The sequence below is a fragment of the Pituophis catenifer genome, unplaced genomic scaffold (assembly GCF_029215685.1).
Source record: "Pituophis catenifer annectens isolate HBS135680 unplaced genomic scaffold, rPitCat1.0.hap2 SCAF_6, whole genome shotgun sequence".
In the NCBI taxonomy this organism is placed as follows: Eukaryota; Metazoa; Chordata; class Lepidosauria; order Squamata; family Colubridae; genus Pituophis; species Pituophis catenifer.
Genome location: NW_027256886.1, coordinates 73,597,051 through 73,613,769, shown reverse-complemented (window position 1 = coordinate 73,613,769; position 16,719 = coordinate 73,597,051). Strand labels below are relative to the sequence as shown.

Genomic DNA, 16,719 nt, shown 5'->3' with positions numbered 1-16,719 from the left:
TTGAGCTACTTAGATGGACTCCAGAGGATGGTAGAGGACAGGAAGGTCTGGAGGAACATTGTCCATGGGGTTGCAATGGGTCGGACAAAACTTTGCAACTAACAACCACAACAACAGTTATTGATGAATATTTGCAACCTTCAAGTGGCAGCATGTCAAGTGCAAGAAACCAGGAGCCAGGATAGAGTTTGAAAAGACTATATGAGTTTATTTCATGCTAAGAATCTGATCTAAGTCAAAGCAAATTGGCGCTAGATAAAAGTGAATATAATTCACAGGGAGTTGGACTCTAGTGGAAGCGTAGCAACTCCAAAGTGATGGCCCATTTGACTCCACCGTCAAGCTCAGCCTAGTCATCTCCTACAAAGCATGAGGCTTGGGTGGCTGCTGCCAGGTGAGGGAAAGGTGCATGAGGGTGCATAGGTGACCAGAGAGGTGTAGCAATGAGCGCAACTAGGCTTGACAAGGTGCACAACGGTGCAGGTCTTTTGCATTAGGCCTTCAGACCTGCCACATTTACTACTGTGGGAAACTGGGAGGGGGGATTGTATGGAGCATGGGTGATATATAGTCATAATAACATTCCTTTCTCAAAAAGTCAAGGACAACTTGCCCTGTACCTGGAAGGCTGCAACTGGGAGGCATCTCCAGTTGGGACGATGTTTGATTGGACCATGTGATGCACTTGTGGGTGTTGGGCAGGGACTTGAACTTTCCTTTGGGTGGGGAAAACCTGGAAACTTCAGATTCGGGTTTCCCCAGATGTGCCAATATGGCATCTCTAATAAAATGGAACTTTGAGGAAACTCAAAGCCTCGGGGGTGTTACTTGGAATCTTGGTGTGCAAGTGGCAGGATGAGCATAGTGTGAGTACAGTGGGGCTTGGAGTAGATGCAGAGGGTCTGTGAGTTGTTGCTGCTCTTCATGAATGAAGAGAAGTTATGGGAGGTTGCACTGTTGGAGAGACTTATCCAAGCAACTTGCAATCTTCTGTGCCAACTTCCCCATGACTTTGCTTTTGGTAAGCTAATTGGTCATTCCAGGCCTGTTTATCTCCCACAGGAGACCTACTGCTGAGAGAGAGTAATTCGATTTGGAAATGATTGGACAAAATAACTCCTTAATAATAACAACATTGGTTGATGACTGCTGTCTCTATGACCTTGGGAGAAAGAAGGGAAGAGATACTGCCTAGAAAACCAGAAAAGGCAGACGTTAAACCCCAGGGGCTTAACAGTCAGAAAAAGAAACATAGGAAGGACCTGGCCTAATGGATCAAGCAGTTAAAAGTGGCGGAGAAAAGTTTGTACTTTCAGACTTGCAAGATTGATGTCAGCCCTTCCCCCAGGTAAACCAGACAGGAAACAGAATTAGATGAACAAATTCTACTTTCGTGTAAGGCTACATTAACACGATCTTGCAAGTCATTCACACAGGGAGTGAAATCCTCTGCTACCGGTTCTGTGAGTCTGTTGCGCAGCACTAAAAAAGGGGCATTTTGAACCTTCCGAGTCTGCAAAGGTAAATAGAACAGCGGGGGGAGGAGAGAATCCGCTGTGCCACGCGATTTAGATTAGCCAAAAAGCAGGAAATCTGACGATCCTAGCTCATATAAATCGGGCATCAGAGCTGATCGTTGCCCAGTTGATCGCCGGAAATACCAGTTCGCCAGTAGCATTTTTTACTACCAGTTCGGGAGAATCGGTCCGAACCGATAGCATTTCATCCCTGATCCACACATATTTAGAATCATTTCAATGGCAACAAATGAATAAAAATTCACTTGTAGATTTCCAGAAAAGGCTTCTTCTTTTCTCTTCTGTGCCATAGCTCTCAACTTGCTGATGGAAAACAAACAAACCAAAAAAAAAAAAAACACAATATATGCTCCCATATGCTTCCTTTACTCTCAAGCCCAAAGACTCATTCCGTTCTAAGAAGGGACAGGGTTGAATTTTGAGACTGATACAAAAGTGATTATGAATGCCTGTTTACCCTGAATGAATTTAAATTCCCAGAGCCTATATCTTATAGTACTAAAACACTTCATGATGGCCTGAACATTTGTATATTACTTTTACAAAATCGTGAATAACTACTGAAGTACCAAATGATTGGAAGAGAAACAAAGAATAGGATAGGATAGGATAGGATAGGATAGGATAGGATAGGATAGGATAGGATAGGACAGGACAGGACAGGACAGGACAGGACAGGACAGAATAGAATTCTTTATTGGCCAAGTGTGATTGGACACACAAGGAATTTGTCTTTGCTGTATATACTCTCAGTGTACATGAGGAGGATAAAATACATTCATCAAGAATAAAAAGATACAACACTTAGTGATAGTCAAGGTTACTAATAAACTATCAAATCGTACTAGGAAACAAATAAAAACAATATAAATTGAAAGATACAAGCAACATGGTTATAGTAATAAGTGGGAAGAGATAGATATTAGTAAGGAAGAGAAGAATAATAGTAATAATACAGTCTTAGTAAATTATTTGACGGTGTTGTGGGAATTACTTCTCCCAATTTTCAAAAAGGACAAAAACAGGAACTAGTTAGTTCCACCTTAATACTTGGGAAGTTTCTAGGATGTACTGCAAAGACAATGATGTTTTAAGTGCACAGTCACACATAGGATAGGGAGTCCTGGTTTGATAATAGTACCTGTCAAAAACCATGGTATAGTCAGCAGTTGATTGCAACCTGAACATGACACAGCAAATGTGATATGACTACAAAAAGGTAAAGGCAATGTTAGGGTGCATTCAAAGAAATATGATTTCCAGATCATAGGAGATCATAACACTGCTCAGATTTCACTGAACATGACACAGCAAATGTGATATGACTACAAAAAGGTAAAGGCAATGTTAGGTTGCATTCAAAGAAATATGATTTCCAGATCATAGGAGATCATAACACTGCTCAGATCTCACTGTAAGTGCTATGTCCAACTTTGGGCACCATGCTTTAACAATTCAGACAAACTGGAAAAAGTTCACAGAATGGCAACAAGGATGATAAGGGAACTAGAATTAAATCCTATAAAAAGATATACAAGGACATATTTGGCTCTGAGATAGCTTTCATATTCCAGCTTAATTTTCAAAATATCCAAAAAGATAGCGCATGAAGAAAGTAAAGATTTCTATGATTCCAAAGTGTAGAAAGACAGAGTAGTTAATCTAAATTAAAGACTTCAACTAAATATTAGCAGAAGAAACCTCTAAATGACAAATTCCACAGTGGAATCAATTACCAAAACAGATGGTGGGATTTTTCTCATTAGATGCACCCAGTTAGAGACTGGACAGCCATCCAAAAATTATTTCATTTCCTACACTGAGCAAGAGTTTAGACTTCATGGCCTAAATGTCACCTATCAAAACTAGGATTCCACAATTCTCTCATCCAAACTCAGAAAAAAAAAATATCCAAAATCCAAAACCCATCCACATATATGTATAAATGATTCATTTGATTTGCATCCTGGTTTAAACCATTCTTTATCTACCCTCGTCAGCCTCAAAAATATTTGTGGGATTATTAGAGCTTAAAACACCAAACTAGAAAGCAAGAGACCGTGAGTTCAAGCCCCACCTTACCCATGAAAGTCAGTGGGGTGACTTTGGGTTCAGTCACTCTCTCTTAGCCCAATTTACCTCACAGGGTTGTTGTTTCTGGGAAAAATAGGAGGAGGAAGGAGTGTTGGTTGTGTTTGTCACCTTGAGTTATTTGTAAAAACGCTAAAGGCATGATATAAAAAATAACAATAAATGACCTGTCAAAAAGTTGTTCTTGACCACTAATTCAAATAAATGCAGTTTAAAAAGAAATACCTTACGGTCTCGAAATCCAGAACGCTGTTTTTTCTTCTTTCCTTCTGCCTGAGAAACATTATTGGACTCCAGAGCTTTCTCTTCATCGCTCCCTTCATTCGCTACTTCTCTGTTTTTCATTTTCTCATCCGCCGCGTGCACGTCGTGATTCACAGAAGGCGATGCTTCCGCGTGGGCTCTAAGATTAAAAACAGGGAGGAAAGTCCTTCTGATTATTTAAAATGCCCACAAGAAAAACACTTCAGAGAAATGAATGACCTCAATCCTGACTGTGCAAATTATTCAAAACAGGTGATTTACGGAGCACATTATCCCGGAGAAAACACCTTTTTTTTTTTCAAAGTGTTAAAATAATACCATGGTTGCAAGGTTCACGCTGCTATTCCCAGCTGTCTCTACCTGCATATGTTTTCCTCTGCCGGTGCCAAGCACAAGGTCAGCTTTCAAAGGACATGGCTGTTTTAACACTTTGAAGACAGAAGTTGCACCCACATTCAGAAATTCTTGCAAAGGGCCTGTTCCAAAGGCTTCATTTGGGTTTATTATCTACAGCCAAACTTCTACGCCTTTGCAGAAGCTTGCACAGCTGCTTTGTAACCTGCCCCCAGTTGCTTATGAAGCATTTATAAGTAGCTAGATTTATGAAGCAGCTAAATGAATCTGGAAAAACATGCAACAACTCCTTTAATTATTCCGAGAAACATGCTTTGTCTAAGTTCCTGTGAGTTGTGAAGGGCTTCTTTCCAAGGATTTGCGTAGCAATAATACAAATTTTGAGTTGAGTTATATGAAAATTCCTCGATTCTCATGTGATGCACAAGTTGGGCTTAATTCAAGCAAGGAATTCTATAATGAAGGAAGTGCTGAATGGAAGAAAAAGTCAAGCATGGAAAATGTGTGTTGCCTTAGCACCTGAACAATCATGAGCAATAAGCAACGTCCAAAGGTAACCGTTGAAATAGGTCACTCATTATTTAACAAAATGCCACAGAGAAGTTTGCTGCAAAAATAGCAGCATACAATATAACCCAGCAATAATTGAATGTATCTACATAATTTGAATAGTTCACTCTAAATGTTTAGGCACATGAACAAAAGTTGCAAGTATAAATCTTAAATTGGCAGGGTTATTAAGGAAATCCACTCTAGTGTAGGTTAACTGTTATTTTGATTACTATTTTATTAATTATTTTGATGATTATTAATTGATCTAATTGAAGTTTGACTAAATCTTGGCAATGACAACTGTTTGGCAAAATGCAATAGAAGTTTCTCTGTTTTACTATTCGCATATGCAAATAATACTTTGAAAAGCCAATACTGGATACCTGTTTAAAGGCTGATGTTGGAAGCCAATGAAGAAAATGAGATCCTTGATTATAGAGGATATAAATATAGGGGGAATAACCAAGGGAATATAATTTTCTGCCTACGAACAATAGAGAGAACAAAAGCAAGAACAGTGAGAGGTACCACTTCAAATCCAGAGCACAGAATGAGCTAATTAAGGAAAAATGATAACTCCACAAAATTCCTGTGGATGATGATATTCAGACTCAGAAATAAATATTGGGGGCAACCTTTCACCCTAGTGACAAAAACAGGTGACCACAGAAGCAAACAAAAGGAAAACAATTTTGCGATAAATTAGCAAGCACCCAAAATGTGGCAGAGAATCAAATTTACTGAGCCAATCGAAAACTACAAGGCTATCAACTGTTTTTTCCTCAAAATTAGGCATTTATCTGCACATCGACTTAAGAAAGATCTTAAAAGAATAAAATCACTGATAAATAGGAAATTAAAAGTCAAGGAGACACGTTTTAGAACTTTTCACCTCTGCCATTAAATCAGCTTTGATTTCTTTAAAGAGATTTACAAAATGATCAGATTTAGGGGAGTTCCTATTTCACTGGAAAAATTGTCAACAGTGATGTCTGTAAACACATACTGAATTACTTACAGGTAGTCCTTGACTTACAACTATTCGTTTAGTGGCTGTTCAAAGTTACAACGGCACTGAAAAAAGTGACAACTAGTCCTTCCATTTGCAACCACTGCAGCATCCCCATAGCCCTGTGGTCAAAATTCAACCAATTGGTAACTGATGTGTGCAAGCATCCCGGGAGTCATGTGATTGCCATTTGCAATCTTTCCATCTGGAAGAAAAGTCAACAGGAGAAACCAGATTAGCTTAACAACCGTATGACTCATTTAACAACCATGGCAAAAGAGGCCACAAAATTGGCTGTGACTCACTTAGCAACCTTTTGGCTTAGCAAACAGTAACTCTGGTCCCAGTTGTGGTTGTAATTTGAGAGCTGTGGCGGCGCAGTGATTAGAATGCAGTATTGCAGGCTAATTCTGCTGACTGTCAGCAGTTCGATCCTGACCGGCTCAAGATTGACTCAGTCTTCCATCCTTCTGAGGTCAGTAAAATGAGGACCCAGATTGTTGGAGGCAATAGGCTGACTCTGTAAACTGCTTAGAAAGGGCTGTAAAGCACTGTGAAGAGGCATATAAGTTAAGTGCTATTGCTACAATATTATAAGTGGATATATCTTGAGACTGAAGCGTCACAAGAAAATGATAAAATCATCCAGAAACATGACTACAAGCTCAATTCTTTCAAAAGTATCACCTTCCCCACTGGAAAAGTACATAAAATCAAATTCTATATTCATTTCAGAGAGAAGAGCCAAAAAAGTGAGATATATCCTTAAACAGAAGAAGGGAGGGAAATAAGATGAGCAGTTCTGGTACTGCTAACTCCTGATCAGCCTCTGGCAGCTATTCTATGTGACAGACTTGAAAGTACTAATGTATTCAAGTAAAGTTGGAAACCCAAGGGAGATACTGAAACATTCAGAAATGCTGCCCATGGTCTTTAAAATGCAAAATCATTATGATGAATGCAAATTAAGTGATGCAGGTCACGATAACAGCACACCATATGCATCTTTAAAATGGGCAAAGTTTCTGCTGAATAGCAATGCTATTTGTTCCCTGGTTATTGAATGAAATTCATTTCGCAACATTCCGGAAACAATTTCTATTAAATCCCAGGAAAGGGTAATCAAACTGAAGCCACACTGTTACAATTTTAGATGGAGTTTCTTAGGAGTAACTCTCACCAGCACAATAGGTTTTACTTCTGAGTAGATATGGGCTACGACCTATTCATGATTACAGAGAACGTGGCTCTGTTCAATACGGCAAAAAAGAAGACGCTTGTGATAATTTAAATACTAATTAGGAAAGAAGTGAGAATTTAAAAGACCACAATGAGTTCATTTCATTGTGATACGAACTTGATAAAAAGCGTCCACGACAGAGACCTAAAACAAGAGGGACAACATCAGCAAGTATTATGAGCCGAATTGGCAAAAGAAAGCTAAAGACCGTATTGGTTGGAAACATGCGGAAGAGGTCTTCATCCTGCAGTGGATAAACAATGGCTAAAATGATGATGATGATGATGAATGAGTTCATATATGAATATGAATACTGAATACTGTCAAAAACAAATTCCTCAATTGTTCCTATTGGGTATAATTATGGACTGTACAGTATCAGAGACTAAATTGATTTTGAATCTAATATCAGCAGCTAGGCTGTTGGTAGCACAATATTGGAAGAAGGACTCTTTGCCTACTATTGAAGAGTGGATATTGAAAGTAACGAACCTAGCAGAAATGGTGAAAATCTCAGCGTACTTGAAGGACTATACACAAGAAAGATATGTATCGGAATGAAGAAGATGGATTGACTATATTCAAAATAAGTATCAGACAACAAAATGTCAAATAGTTTATGAATGAATGTTAAGTATTAGAAGTATTTTGTTATTTATACTGGAGTTAAGGTTTCAGGGGGGAGTTAGTAGTCTGAGGATAAGTAGGTTAATCTAGTTTATGATTGTTAAATGAAACACCTTGTATTTTGCTCTGGGAAGTCTGGAGGAGAGGGTGGGATGTGGGGAGAGAAAGGGTGGGGGGAATATGGGGGGGAGGAAAATTTTTGTTTTTTTGTAAAACCTTTAAATAAAACAAAACAAAACAAAATCAAATTGTGGTTCCATTTCTACATAAAGCTTAGTGCTGCAGATCTTCTGCACCAAAATCCACCTTCTATCCCCCACTCTAAAATAAAGTGAAACAAGTTGAGTTATACCAAAGATGCTTTTTTTTTCAAGAGGCAACTGGACTTTCTGGTTTTTCTTCGAAGAAACGTCTTCAAAGAAAAACCAGAAAGTCCAGTTGCCTCTTGAAAAAAGCATCTTTGGGACAACCATGACCTGGATGACTGAGAATCTCCATGGACATTAAGTTGAGTTATAATAACAGAGTGTACAAAGTATTAGAATCTTTAGTAATGTGCTACAGAACATTGACCAAAACCTAATATTGCTTAAAGTACAACATAAATAGATCAAGATTGATTATATACCATGGAGTCAATCTCAGTTGATTTGCAGGAAAATCTCCAGGATGCTCTGTCACCAATGGCCCTTCAGGTCATCCAACAGTGCCTCCATCACCCCTACAACCAAGATCATTCTGGTATCATCCTCTTCTCTTTCTTTCCATCTTTCCTAACATTATAGACTTCACAAAGAAGCTGAGTCTTCTTCATAGGATGTGTTCAAAATACAAAAATATAAACCTGGTCATTTGTCCCTCAAGTGAGAACTCTGGATTGACTTCTTCCATGATCTATTTATTTGTTTTCTTGGCTATCAATGGTATTCTTCTCCAACAACAAAATCCCTACCTAACATACCTATAAATAAAATAATGCAGCATCTTACTCCTTAACACTGAAAGTAAAAACTAAAATTAGCTAAGGGGAAAAAAAAACTCATACCTTCTATTCTATTGTACAGGTAGTCCTCAACTTACAATGTTCATTTAGTGACCATTTGAAGTTACAACAGCACTGAGAAAAAGGTGACATGACCATTTTTCACACTTATGCAGCATCTCCATGGTCACATGATCAAAATTCAGATGCTTGGCAACTGACTCATACTTATGACAGTTGCAGTGTCCCAAGGTCACATGATCACCTTTTGTGACCTTTTGACAAGCAAAGTCAATAGGGAAGCCACATCCACTTAACAATCGTGTTAATAACTTAACTGCAGAGATTGACTTAACAACTGTTGCAAGAAAAGTCATAAAACAAGGCAATCATCACTTAACAGTGTCTCACTTAGCAGCACAAATGTTGGGCTCCATTGTGGTCGTAAGTCGAGGACTACCGGTATAGGAAGTTTTAAACTAGATGCTGAATGGATGGTGCAATAAATCAGCAATATAGAAATAAACAGTACTGTAAAGTCTAGTAATGTAAAATATTGATAAGTTACAATTGATATTCAGTCCAAGAACGACCAAGAATTGATGGAGCAATATAGCAATTTGGTTACTCATGTAGACCAAAAATTAGTTGTTTGAACACAGTCACAACTGTTGTGCTAAACTTTACTACATTGGGTAATAAGGCGTTTCTTATCCAATAGGAGGAAATTAACATAAAATTTCTCAGACTGGCCTGGAGTACAGAACCACAAAGGAAAAATGAGTTCTTCGGGTATCATGATAGGAACAGCAATGTAACAACACCATGGAGAATGGATTCAACTGAACTCTACTGAGTTAAACTAGCTGTAGAAACTTTATTAAATCTCCCATGTAAAAGTACAGAAGGCAGCCTACTGAATCGAAATCATTTCGTTGAAACGGGAAGATCTTTGAATGGGTGTAATTAGCTGCTTTCCCCCTGGAGTGATTAAATCATACTTACGTAGATTTTGGAATGAGGCTTTAGTCATTCCAGTGTTCAGTATCTAAACACTTTTTGCTGATAATTTTCTTAGGTAGGTTGAGTGAATTGGATGAAATGTAGGAAATCCCCCTCTAAAAATTACTTGCATCCAAGAGAATTGGAATTTATTGGACGAAAGAAACGGAGTCAACCCAACTGGGGAAAAAATGGCATTTGAGCCAATAATTGAAAATTAATACCAGAGCTCTTACCTCAATCCTCATATGACCACTGTCTAGCCTCAGAATTACATCAGATACGCATTTTGGAGCTTGATGCACTACTTTTATAAACTTATATACAATTTCCAACAGCCTATAATTAGGATAAGGGCCTAACTGGGATCCATAAAGCAACTGAGCAAAGGATTCCACTCTAAACAGCTTTAGAGCTGCAGAGATACATTTCTGCTTTTTCTGTGGAAAAAAAAGGAGTAGTTGAAAAACTTAGAACAGAATAAAGAAGCTGGAAGGGACTTTGGAGATATTCTAGTCCAGGGGTGTCAAACTCACGGGCCATGGGCCGGATGCGTCATGTACTGGCCACGCCTACCCCTGGTTTAGTGAAGGAGGGAGAGTCACAATATGTTTAGTTTAGTTTAGTTTAGTTGTTTTGTATACCGCCCTACTCCCGAAGGACTCAGGGCGGTGAACAGCCAAACAATAAAATACATAGATACAAAAAAATTAAAAACCAGATAAAATCAAATTAAATCATTTTGGCCCAGACAGATTAAAACAACCCAATAATTTAAAAACAGATTAAAATTTACATATTTAAAAAAAAGGAAGAAATTAGGCCAAGCCGGCCTGATGGAATAAAAAGGTCTTCACAGCGCGGCGGAAGGTGCGCAGATCCGGGATCTTCCGTATCTCCGGGGGGAGCTCATTCCAGATGGTAGGTGCCCCCACAGAGAAGGCTCTCCCCCTAGGGGGCCGCCAGTCGACACTGTTTGGCTGACGGCACCCGGAGGAGTCCCTCTCTATGAGAGCGTACTGGCCGGTGGGAGGCTATTGGTGGTAGTAGGCGGTCCCGTAGATAACCAGGTCCTAAGCCATGGCATGGTCCTTTTTTAACAATGGCAACCAGGGCTTCCAGAACTGCTGTCACTAAGTGACACAGTCATGTGGGTTATTTTTTTAAAACTTACAATCAATCACTTAATAATGGAATTTCCAGTTCCAATTAGCATTGTTAAACAAGGACTACCTGTTAAACAAAGATCCCAACTTTAATCAAAGACCCCGGCTTTAAAAGACCACACCTCAATATTTAAAGTATTTTTTGCTTAATTTCCTGTTCTTTTATTACACTGAAGCTTTTTGTATGTTTTAGCAAAGACCGCTATATTAGTCTTTTGGAAGTTTATTAAAAACTGCTTTTCACACTAAGCTAGGAACTTCTTTAGGTAATTCAGACCTTAAAATAGATTTTAAAATCTGGAAGATTTGGCTGGATGCTGGGATTTTTACTTTAGCTCAGGTATTGATGATAATGATGAATTTTAATCATTTTCTGTGTTACTAGATAAATCCCATTTTCCATTGCCAATCACTGGTAGCATTTACAACTACAACGTTTACTGACGTTCTGAAATGGACAAGTGGCATTTTCAGCTTCTGAGTCACTTAATGCATTTGACATGAATAATTACCCAATTTAACGAGAGAGAAAAGCCCACAATTAAAATCAAAATCCATTTCCCATGCATTTTAAAAGAATGAATGAAATAAGGAACTGGGTATCCCTATTTTCTCTAAAATTGTTCTAAACCTAATATAAAAAATGACAATAGATTTTAGATTTAGCAAAAAAAAAAAAAAAAAAACCAACCCCAATATTTCAGACTTAATGGATCATTTGTAAAGAATAATGGAGTTTTTGTATAGAAAAGGAATGCTGCTAGAAACATAAGAATAATAATACTTTGTTAAAACAAACACTGTATTTTTGCAACATTTTAATGTTATTATGTTCTGGGGGAAAATAATTGCAGGTGTTAATTTGACCTTGAGACGAGATATAGTAATTTTGGATGTTTATATTCTTTTGAATTATATGTGCCTATTACATGGAATTTGCAACTGCACAATCGAAATTGATTCTCTAGACACCTTTTATGGCTAAAAGGCCAGCCTTTTAACAATGCAGGGATAAATTTATGAGCCCAGATGTCTGTAGATTGAAGACCTGGTGTTGTTATTTGTGATTCATAAACAAGTTGCTAATAGAGATGGATTATGTATAGAAGGTTACAGTGAAATACGGCTGAAACGGTTGTGTAAATCTTAATGTACATACACAGATACACATGAGAAACCCTTGTCTGGAAGTTATGCTGCTCTTGCATCAGTCCCCAGGAAGTTCACAGGTTCACCGGGGAGGTCACACTTAATGACCCACCTAAGAGAAGGATTTAGGAGCAAGAACCCATAATGGCTCTCTGCGTACTCACCTATTGAGCCTATACAACCGAAAACCAGAATAAATATGTGGTTCCCCTAACCAATTTGCTCAAACTGAAGAAGCTCCTGGATAAGCATTTCAAGCAAAAAAAAAAAAAAAAAGATGTCCAGCTGCTATGACTAAACTTCCAGATAACTCTAACTCAGGAGTGTCAAACACAAGGCCTGCGGGCCACATCCGGCCCGCAATGTGGTCAGATCCAGATCCCGGGGCTATCCTGGAAAATGTAAGGGGTGTTGTGACCTAGGCTTATTGAGTTATTACAATACACAATTAGTCCCAAACAAACCTATTTTATTATAACAGCTGAGAATTACGTTCATTCCCAGCTGAGTCCCAATTAGTTGCAAAACAAGTCCTTTGGAAGAAGTCCTTCGGGATAATCACCAACCTTTATCTTCTTTGACACCCTGCCAAAGGCCTTACTTGGCAAAGCCCCACGAAGTTCAGAAACAAACAAGAGATGCTGACTGGAAACAGAGTTAGCAATGTTGTTTTCCTGCAAAAGGCCCAAGTGCCTTTGTTTCTCTTTTAAGCATATGGGAGGGGCCAATCATCTCCTGGCCTTACTCCCAAGTCGCCCCTTTTGCTTTAGCTGCTTTTGCCTTCTGGCAGCTCTGCCCATGCGTGCACTAGGAACAGGCTCCTCCTGTTCCTCTGCCTCTCTGCTGTCCAACTCTGGGGGCTCCGGAGTCCACACATCACTCCCAGATGGCCCTGGCCCTAACTCTGCCTCTGACACAGAGCCCTCGTCCAGCCCATCTCCAAACTCCAGGACTGGCCCATGTTCCTCCCCAGCCTCCTCACTGTCCAATTCCGCTGCCAGCTTCACAGCCTGCTGGCGGACCACAACAAGGAGCCACCCTGCATCACTTTGGCCCGGTCTACCCAGTGCAAAGAGGAAACATGCCAGCAGTTTGGGGAGTGACATCAAGCTGGCCACGCCCACCCAGTTGGCCACATCCGCCTGGGCCCCCCAAGGTCAACCACAGCCCTCAATGAAATTGAGTTTGACACCCTTCCTCTAACTGGATGACTGAAAATCTTCATCGACACGAGAAGCTCTTATATATTGTTCTTGCTCTTGTATTATTTTCTTTCTTTTCTCTTTTTATTATTCTTTCCTCTTTTTTATGGCTTTTTATGTTTTTATTTATTATAAATAAAGCAACAGCAACAACACAGGACCATGGAACGATAAGAGCGTTGAAGTTATTAAAATTTGCAGCATTAGAATTTTTTTAAAAAAACCACAACACAAGGTGTGCTGGATAGCAACTTTAAAACTAAAAGAACTAAAATGAGGGTCTCCATTCAATCTGCACTGTTTCCTTTCATGGGTTTTAAACTCTTTTATATAGCATTTAAATACATTATACAGTGATTTTTTTCCCCCTCTCCCTAATTTGTTCCAGGGTGAATCAAGAAACATGCTGTGCAAAGAGATTTCTAGTCCAAGTGATCAGCATAGCTTCCCAAGAGATTGAGAAGGCAGTGACCCATCAGAAGGATTTCTGTCTAAGGCAAAGAGAAGAACCAATGTTTAGCAATTCATAAATACTTGTAGTGCTTTATTATGTTCAGACAACCATGCCCCCTAAATGTTATCCTTCAAGTCTATTAGTTCTCCCATTGCCTTCTTACAGCTGAGAAAAAGTCACTGAGTTGGCTTTGTGCCTAAGGCAGGACTAGAATTCCTAGTTTCTTGGTTTCTAGCCTAATATCTTAGCCACGATACTGTTGTGACTCCGACCCCTGAGGCCGACTTATCGGAGGGAGAAGGCTCCGAACATGAAGGAGAGGAGTTGGCCAGGCTTCCCTCTCCAGGACCCTCCTCTCTGGCAATGCCTCAGGTGTCTCCTGAAGGAGAAGAGATTGGCCAGGAGCCAGGTATCTCCTCGCAGTCAGTGATGGAGATAAGTCTTGGCTGGATCCACGCCAGCATCGGAGAAACAAGCGCACGCAGCAGAAAAGGAGGCGTGCCAGAGATTAAGCTGAGTCACTGGACCACACCCCACAGGGGATAAAAGGGGGTGAGGTGGCCATTCAGACTCTGTGACAGACAAAACTAACTACTAGCGAGTCACATTGTATCTTTGAAACAACGTTATCTGCTTTGGATTTAATACGGACTGGACTTGACAATTCTTGAACTGTGTGTATCTTGTTTGGGTTTATCTAACGGAGGAACAACCCCTCCCTCTATGAGTAAAGTTCTTGGCAAGCAGCTACTGGGTTGCTGCCAATTCTCTTATCGAAAGAATTTGTTGTCTGCCAGTTTTATTTAACCCCTGGCTATCTGTTTGTGTGCGTGTGTGAGATGGGGACAGAACAGATACCAAAATTGACTTTCCATTCATGTCTAGAGGGTGGTTATTAGTAGTCCCCATTCTAAGGCAAGGCAGACTACTCATGCTTATCATAATGCCAAAAGAAGGAAAGCTTGTGCTAAGCAGGAGGTAAGACAAATAAAAGATAGGCAAGAGGCTCAGGTCACATCAAATCAAAATTAATCATAGGCATCAGAAGACAGCTTGACCTGAGGACCTGACAAGAACTTCTATGGCATCTTAGGTGAAAGCTAAACTGTCAGGGGCAAAGAATTAGGACTGTCCATTACCGTATTTTCCGGCGTATAAGACGACTGGGCGTATAAGACGACCCCCTACTTTTCCTGTTAAAATATAGGGTTTGGGCTATACTCGCCATATAAGACTACCCCTCTTCCAACGCACACCAAATAAAAATTAAAAAACATCAGATTTGATTTCAATATGGTAATTTTAATTCAAATGCTTATGACATGCAGGTACTTAGCAGGAAAACTGTCACTTATAAACATAAGGCTGTTTGTCATCAAACATGTAAACATAAAACAGTGCAATTGGATTAAACTTTTCCTAATTCACTCTAAAGCTGACAGGAAGGATAAGACAATAAAGCCATGGGAGCTGCCATGCTGTTTGTTTTCTTAACAGAACCGGTACAGATACCTACGAGCCAGGCTGCCCATCTGTCAAGGTAACGGGCCACGTGTAGCGGCAAGAGGGCTATTTCGTACCAGGTTTTTTTCCTGTCACCCTGTCCTGTCACCCATGCAGCCTTGACGAGATCGGCACAGCTTCCCCTCAATGTTGTCGGCACTCCTGTAGCGTCATCGGTCAGCGCCGGCAACTCAGATTCGGGAAGCTGTGCCGATCTCGTCAAGGCTGCATGCCGCTGAATGCTGGACCCAGCTGGTTGCTGCGCGGAGCTTCCCCCACCGTCCCAGGCATCCAGGTGGATATTACCAACGCTCTGACTTCCCCAGACCCCCAGTGATGGGGAGCCCCAGCTGTCTGGCAAAGTTGGAGCGTCGGTAATATCCACCTGGATGCCTGGGACGGTGGGGGAAGCTCCACGCAGCAACCAGCTGTGTCCAGCATTCAGCGGCATGCAGCCTTGACGAGATCGACACAGCTTCCCCTCAATGTTGTCGGCGCTCCCGTAGCATCATCGGTCAGCGCCGACAACTCAGATTCGGGTTAGAAATCTCTAGCAATGACTAGAGATGGTAGTAGCCACTCTTACCGCTTCCGTCAGTCTGTCAAGGTAGATATCGTAGGCTTATACCCGGCGTATAAGACGACCCCCGATTTTTGAGAAGATTTTCCTGTGTTAAAAAGTCATCTTATATGCCGGAAAATACAGTAGATTGCAACATAGAAGATTTATTCAAGCCTATAACACAAAAATCTAGTCAACTAAAGTTCAACACTAAATTGGCTCCAGAAAAGGTTCAACAGAATTCAGGAGGAGGTGGACTTGGACTGTTTGCAGCAATATAATGATTCTAAGCTGATGATGTGCTTAACTCCACCCGTCCTCCCCAGCTCTGCTTGGACTTCTCCTATATGAGGGGTGTCAAACTTGATTTCATTGAGGGCCGCATCAGGGTTGTGTTTGACCTTCGGAGGCTGGGTGGGTGTGGTCAGGGTGTGGTGGGTGTGGCCAGGGAGGGTGTGGCCAGCTCAACATCACTTATGTCAGGAGGACCTGTGGTGGCCCGAGTGCTCTGCCAGAGAAAATGGGTCCCAAGCTCCGTTTTTAGCTGCGACAGCTTCCTGTAACCCTCTGTCAGAGAAAACGGAGCTCAGGAGGGCCGCACGCAGCCCTCCTGAGCTCCGTTTTTGCTGGCAGAGAGTGTGGGCCAGTTCTTTGCTGTTTCCAGGGCGGCCCACCGGCCAGATTTAAGCACCCGGTGGGACGGATCTGGCCCCGGGCCTTGAGTTTGGTACCCCTGTCCTACATAAATCACATAAATACCAAGGGAGAGGGAATTAAGGCTATCCTTAATTAACGCCTTCTTAAAGTGTAGGACAAAAGACGCATCTCCTTAGTAATTGTTTGGAGGGGTGAAATCCAACCCAGTAGTACATGTCAGTGGTAAAATTTAAACTTTTTTACTACCGGTTCTGTGGCCATGGCTTGGTGGGTGTGGCTTGGCTTGGCGGGCATGGCTTGGCAGGTATGGTAGAGAAAGGGTACTGCAAAATCTCCATTCCCACCTCATTCCAGGGGAAGGATACTG

At 40.7% G+C, this 16,719-nt stretch overlaps 1 protein-coding gene across 2 annotated transcripts in view; it reads right to left on the bottom strand.

Moving 5' to 3' along the window:
- Positions 1 to 16,719, bottom strand: part of MICU1 (mitochondrial calcium uptake 1) — a 167,604-nt gene that overhangs the window by 111,055 nt on the left and 39,830 nt on the right. The window contains exon 3 of one of the 2 annotated variants that reach the window (XM_070945103.1): positions 3,855 to 4,032. In XM_070945103.1, the coding sequence (XP_070801204.1) occupies positions 3,855 to 4,032 (178 nt within the window). Of the gene's footprint in view, positions 1 to 3,620; positions 3,698 to 3,854; positions 4,033 to 16,719 lie in introns of those variants that run through there. The other variant, XM_070945104.1, reaches the window with a different exon arrangement.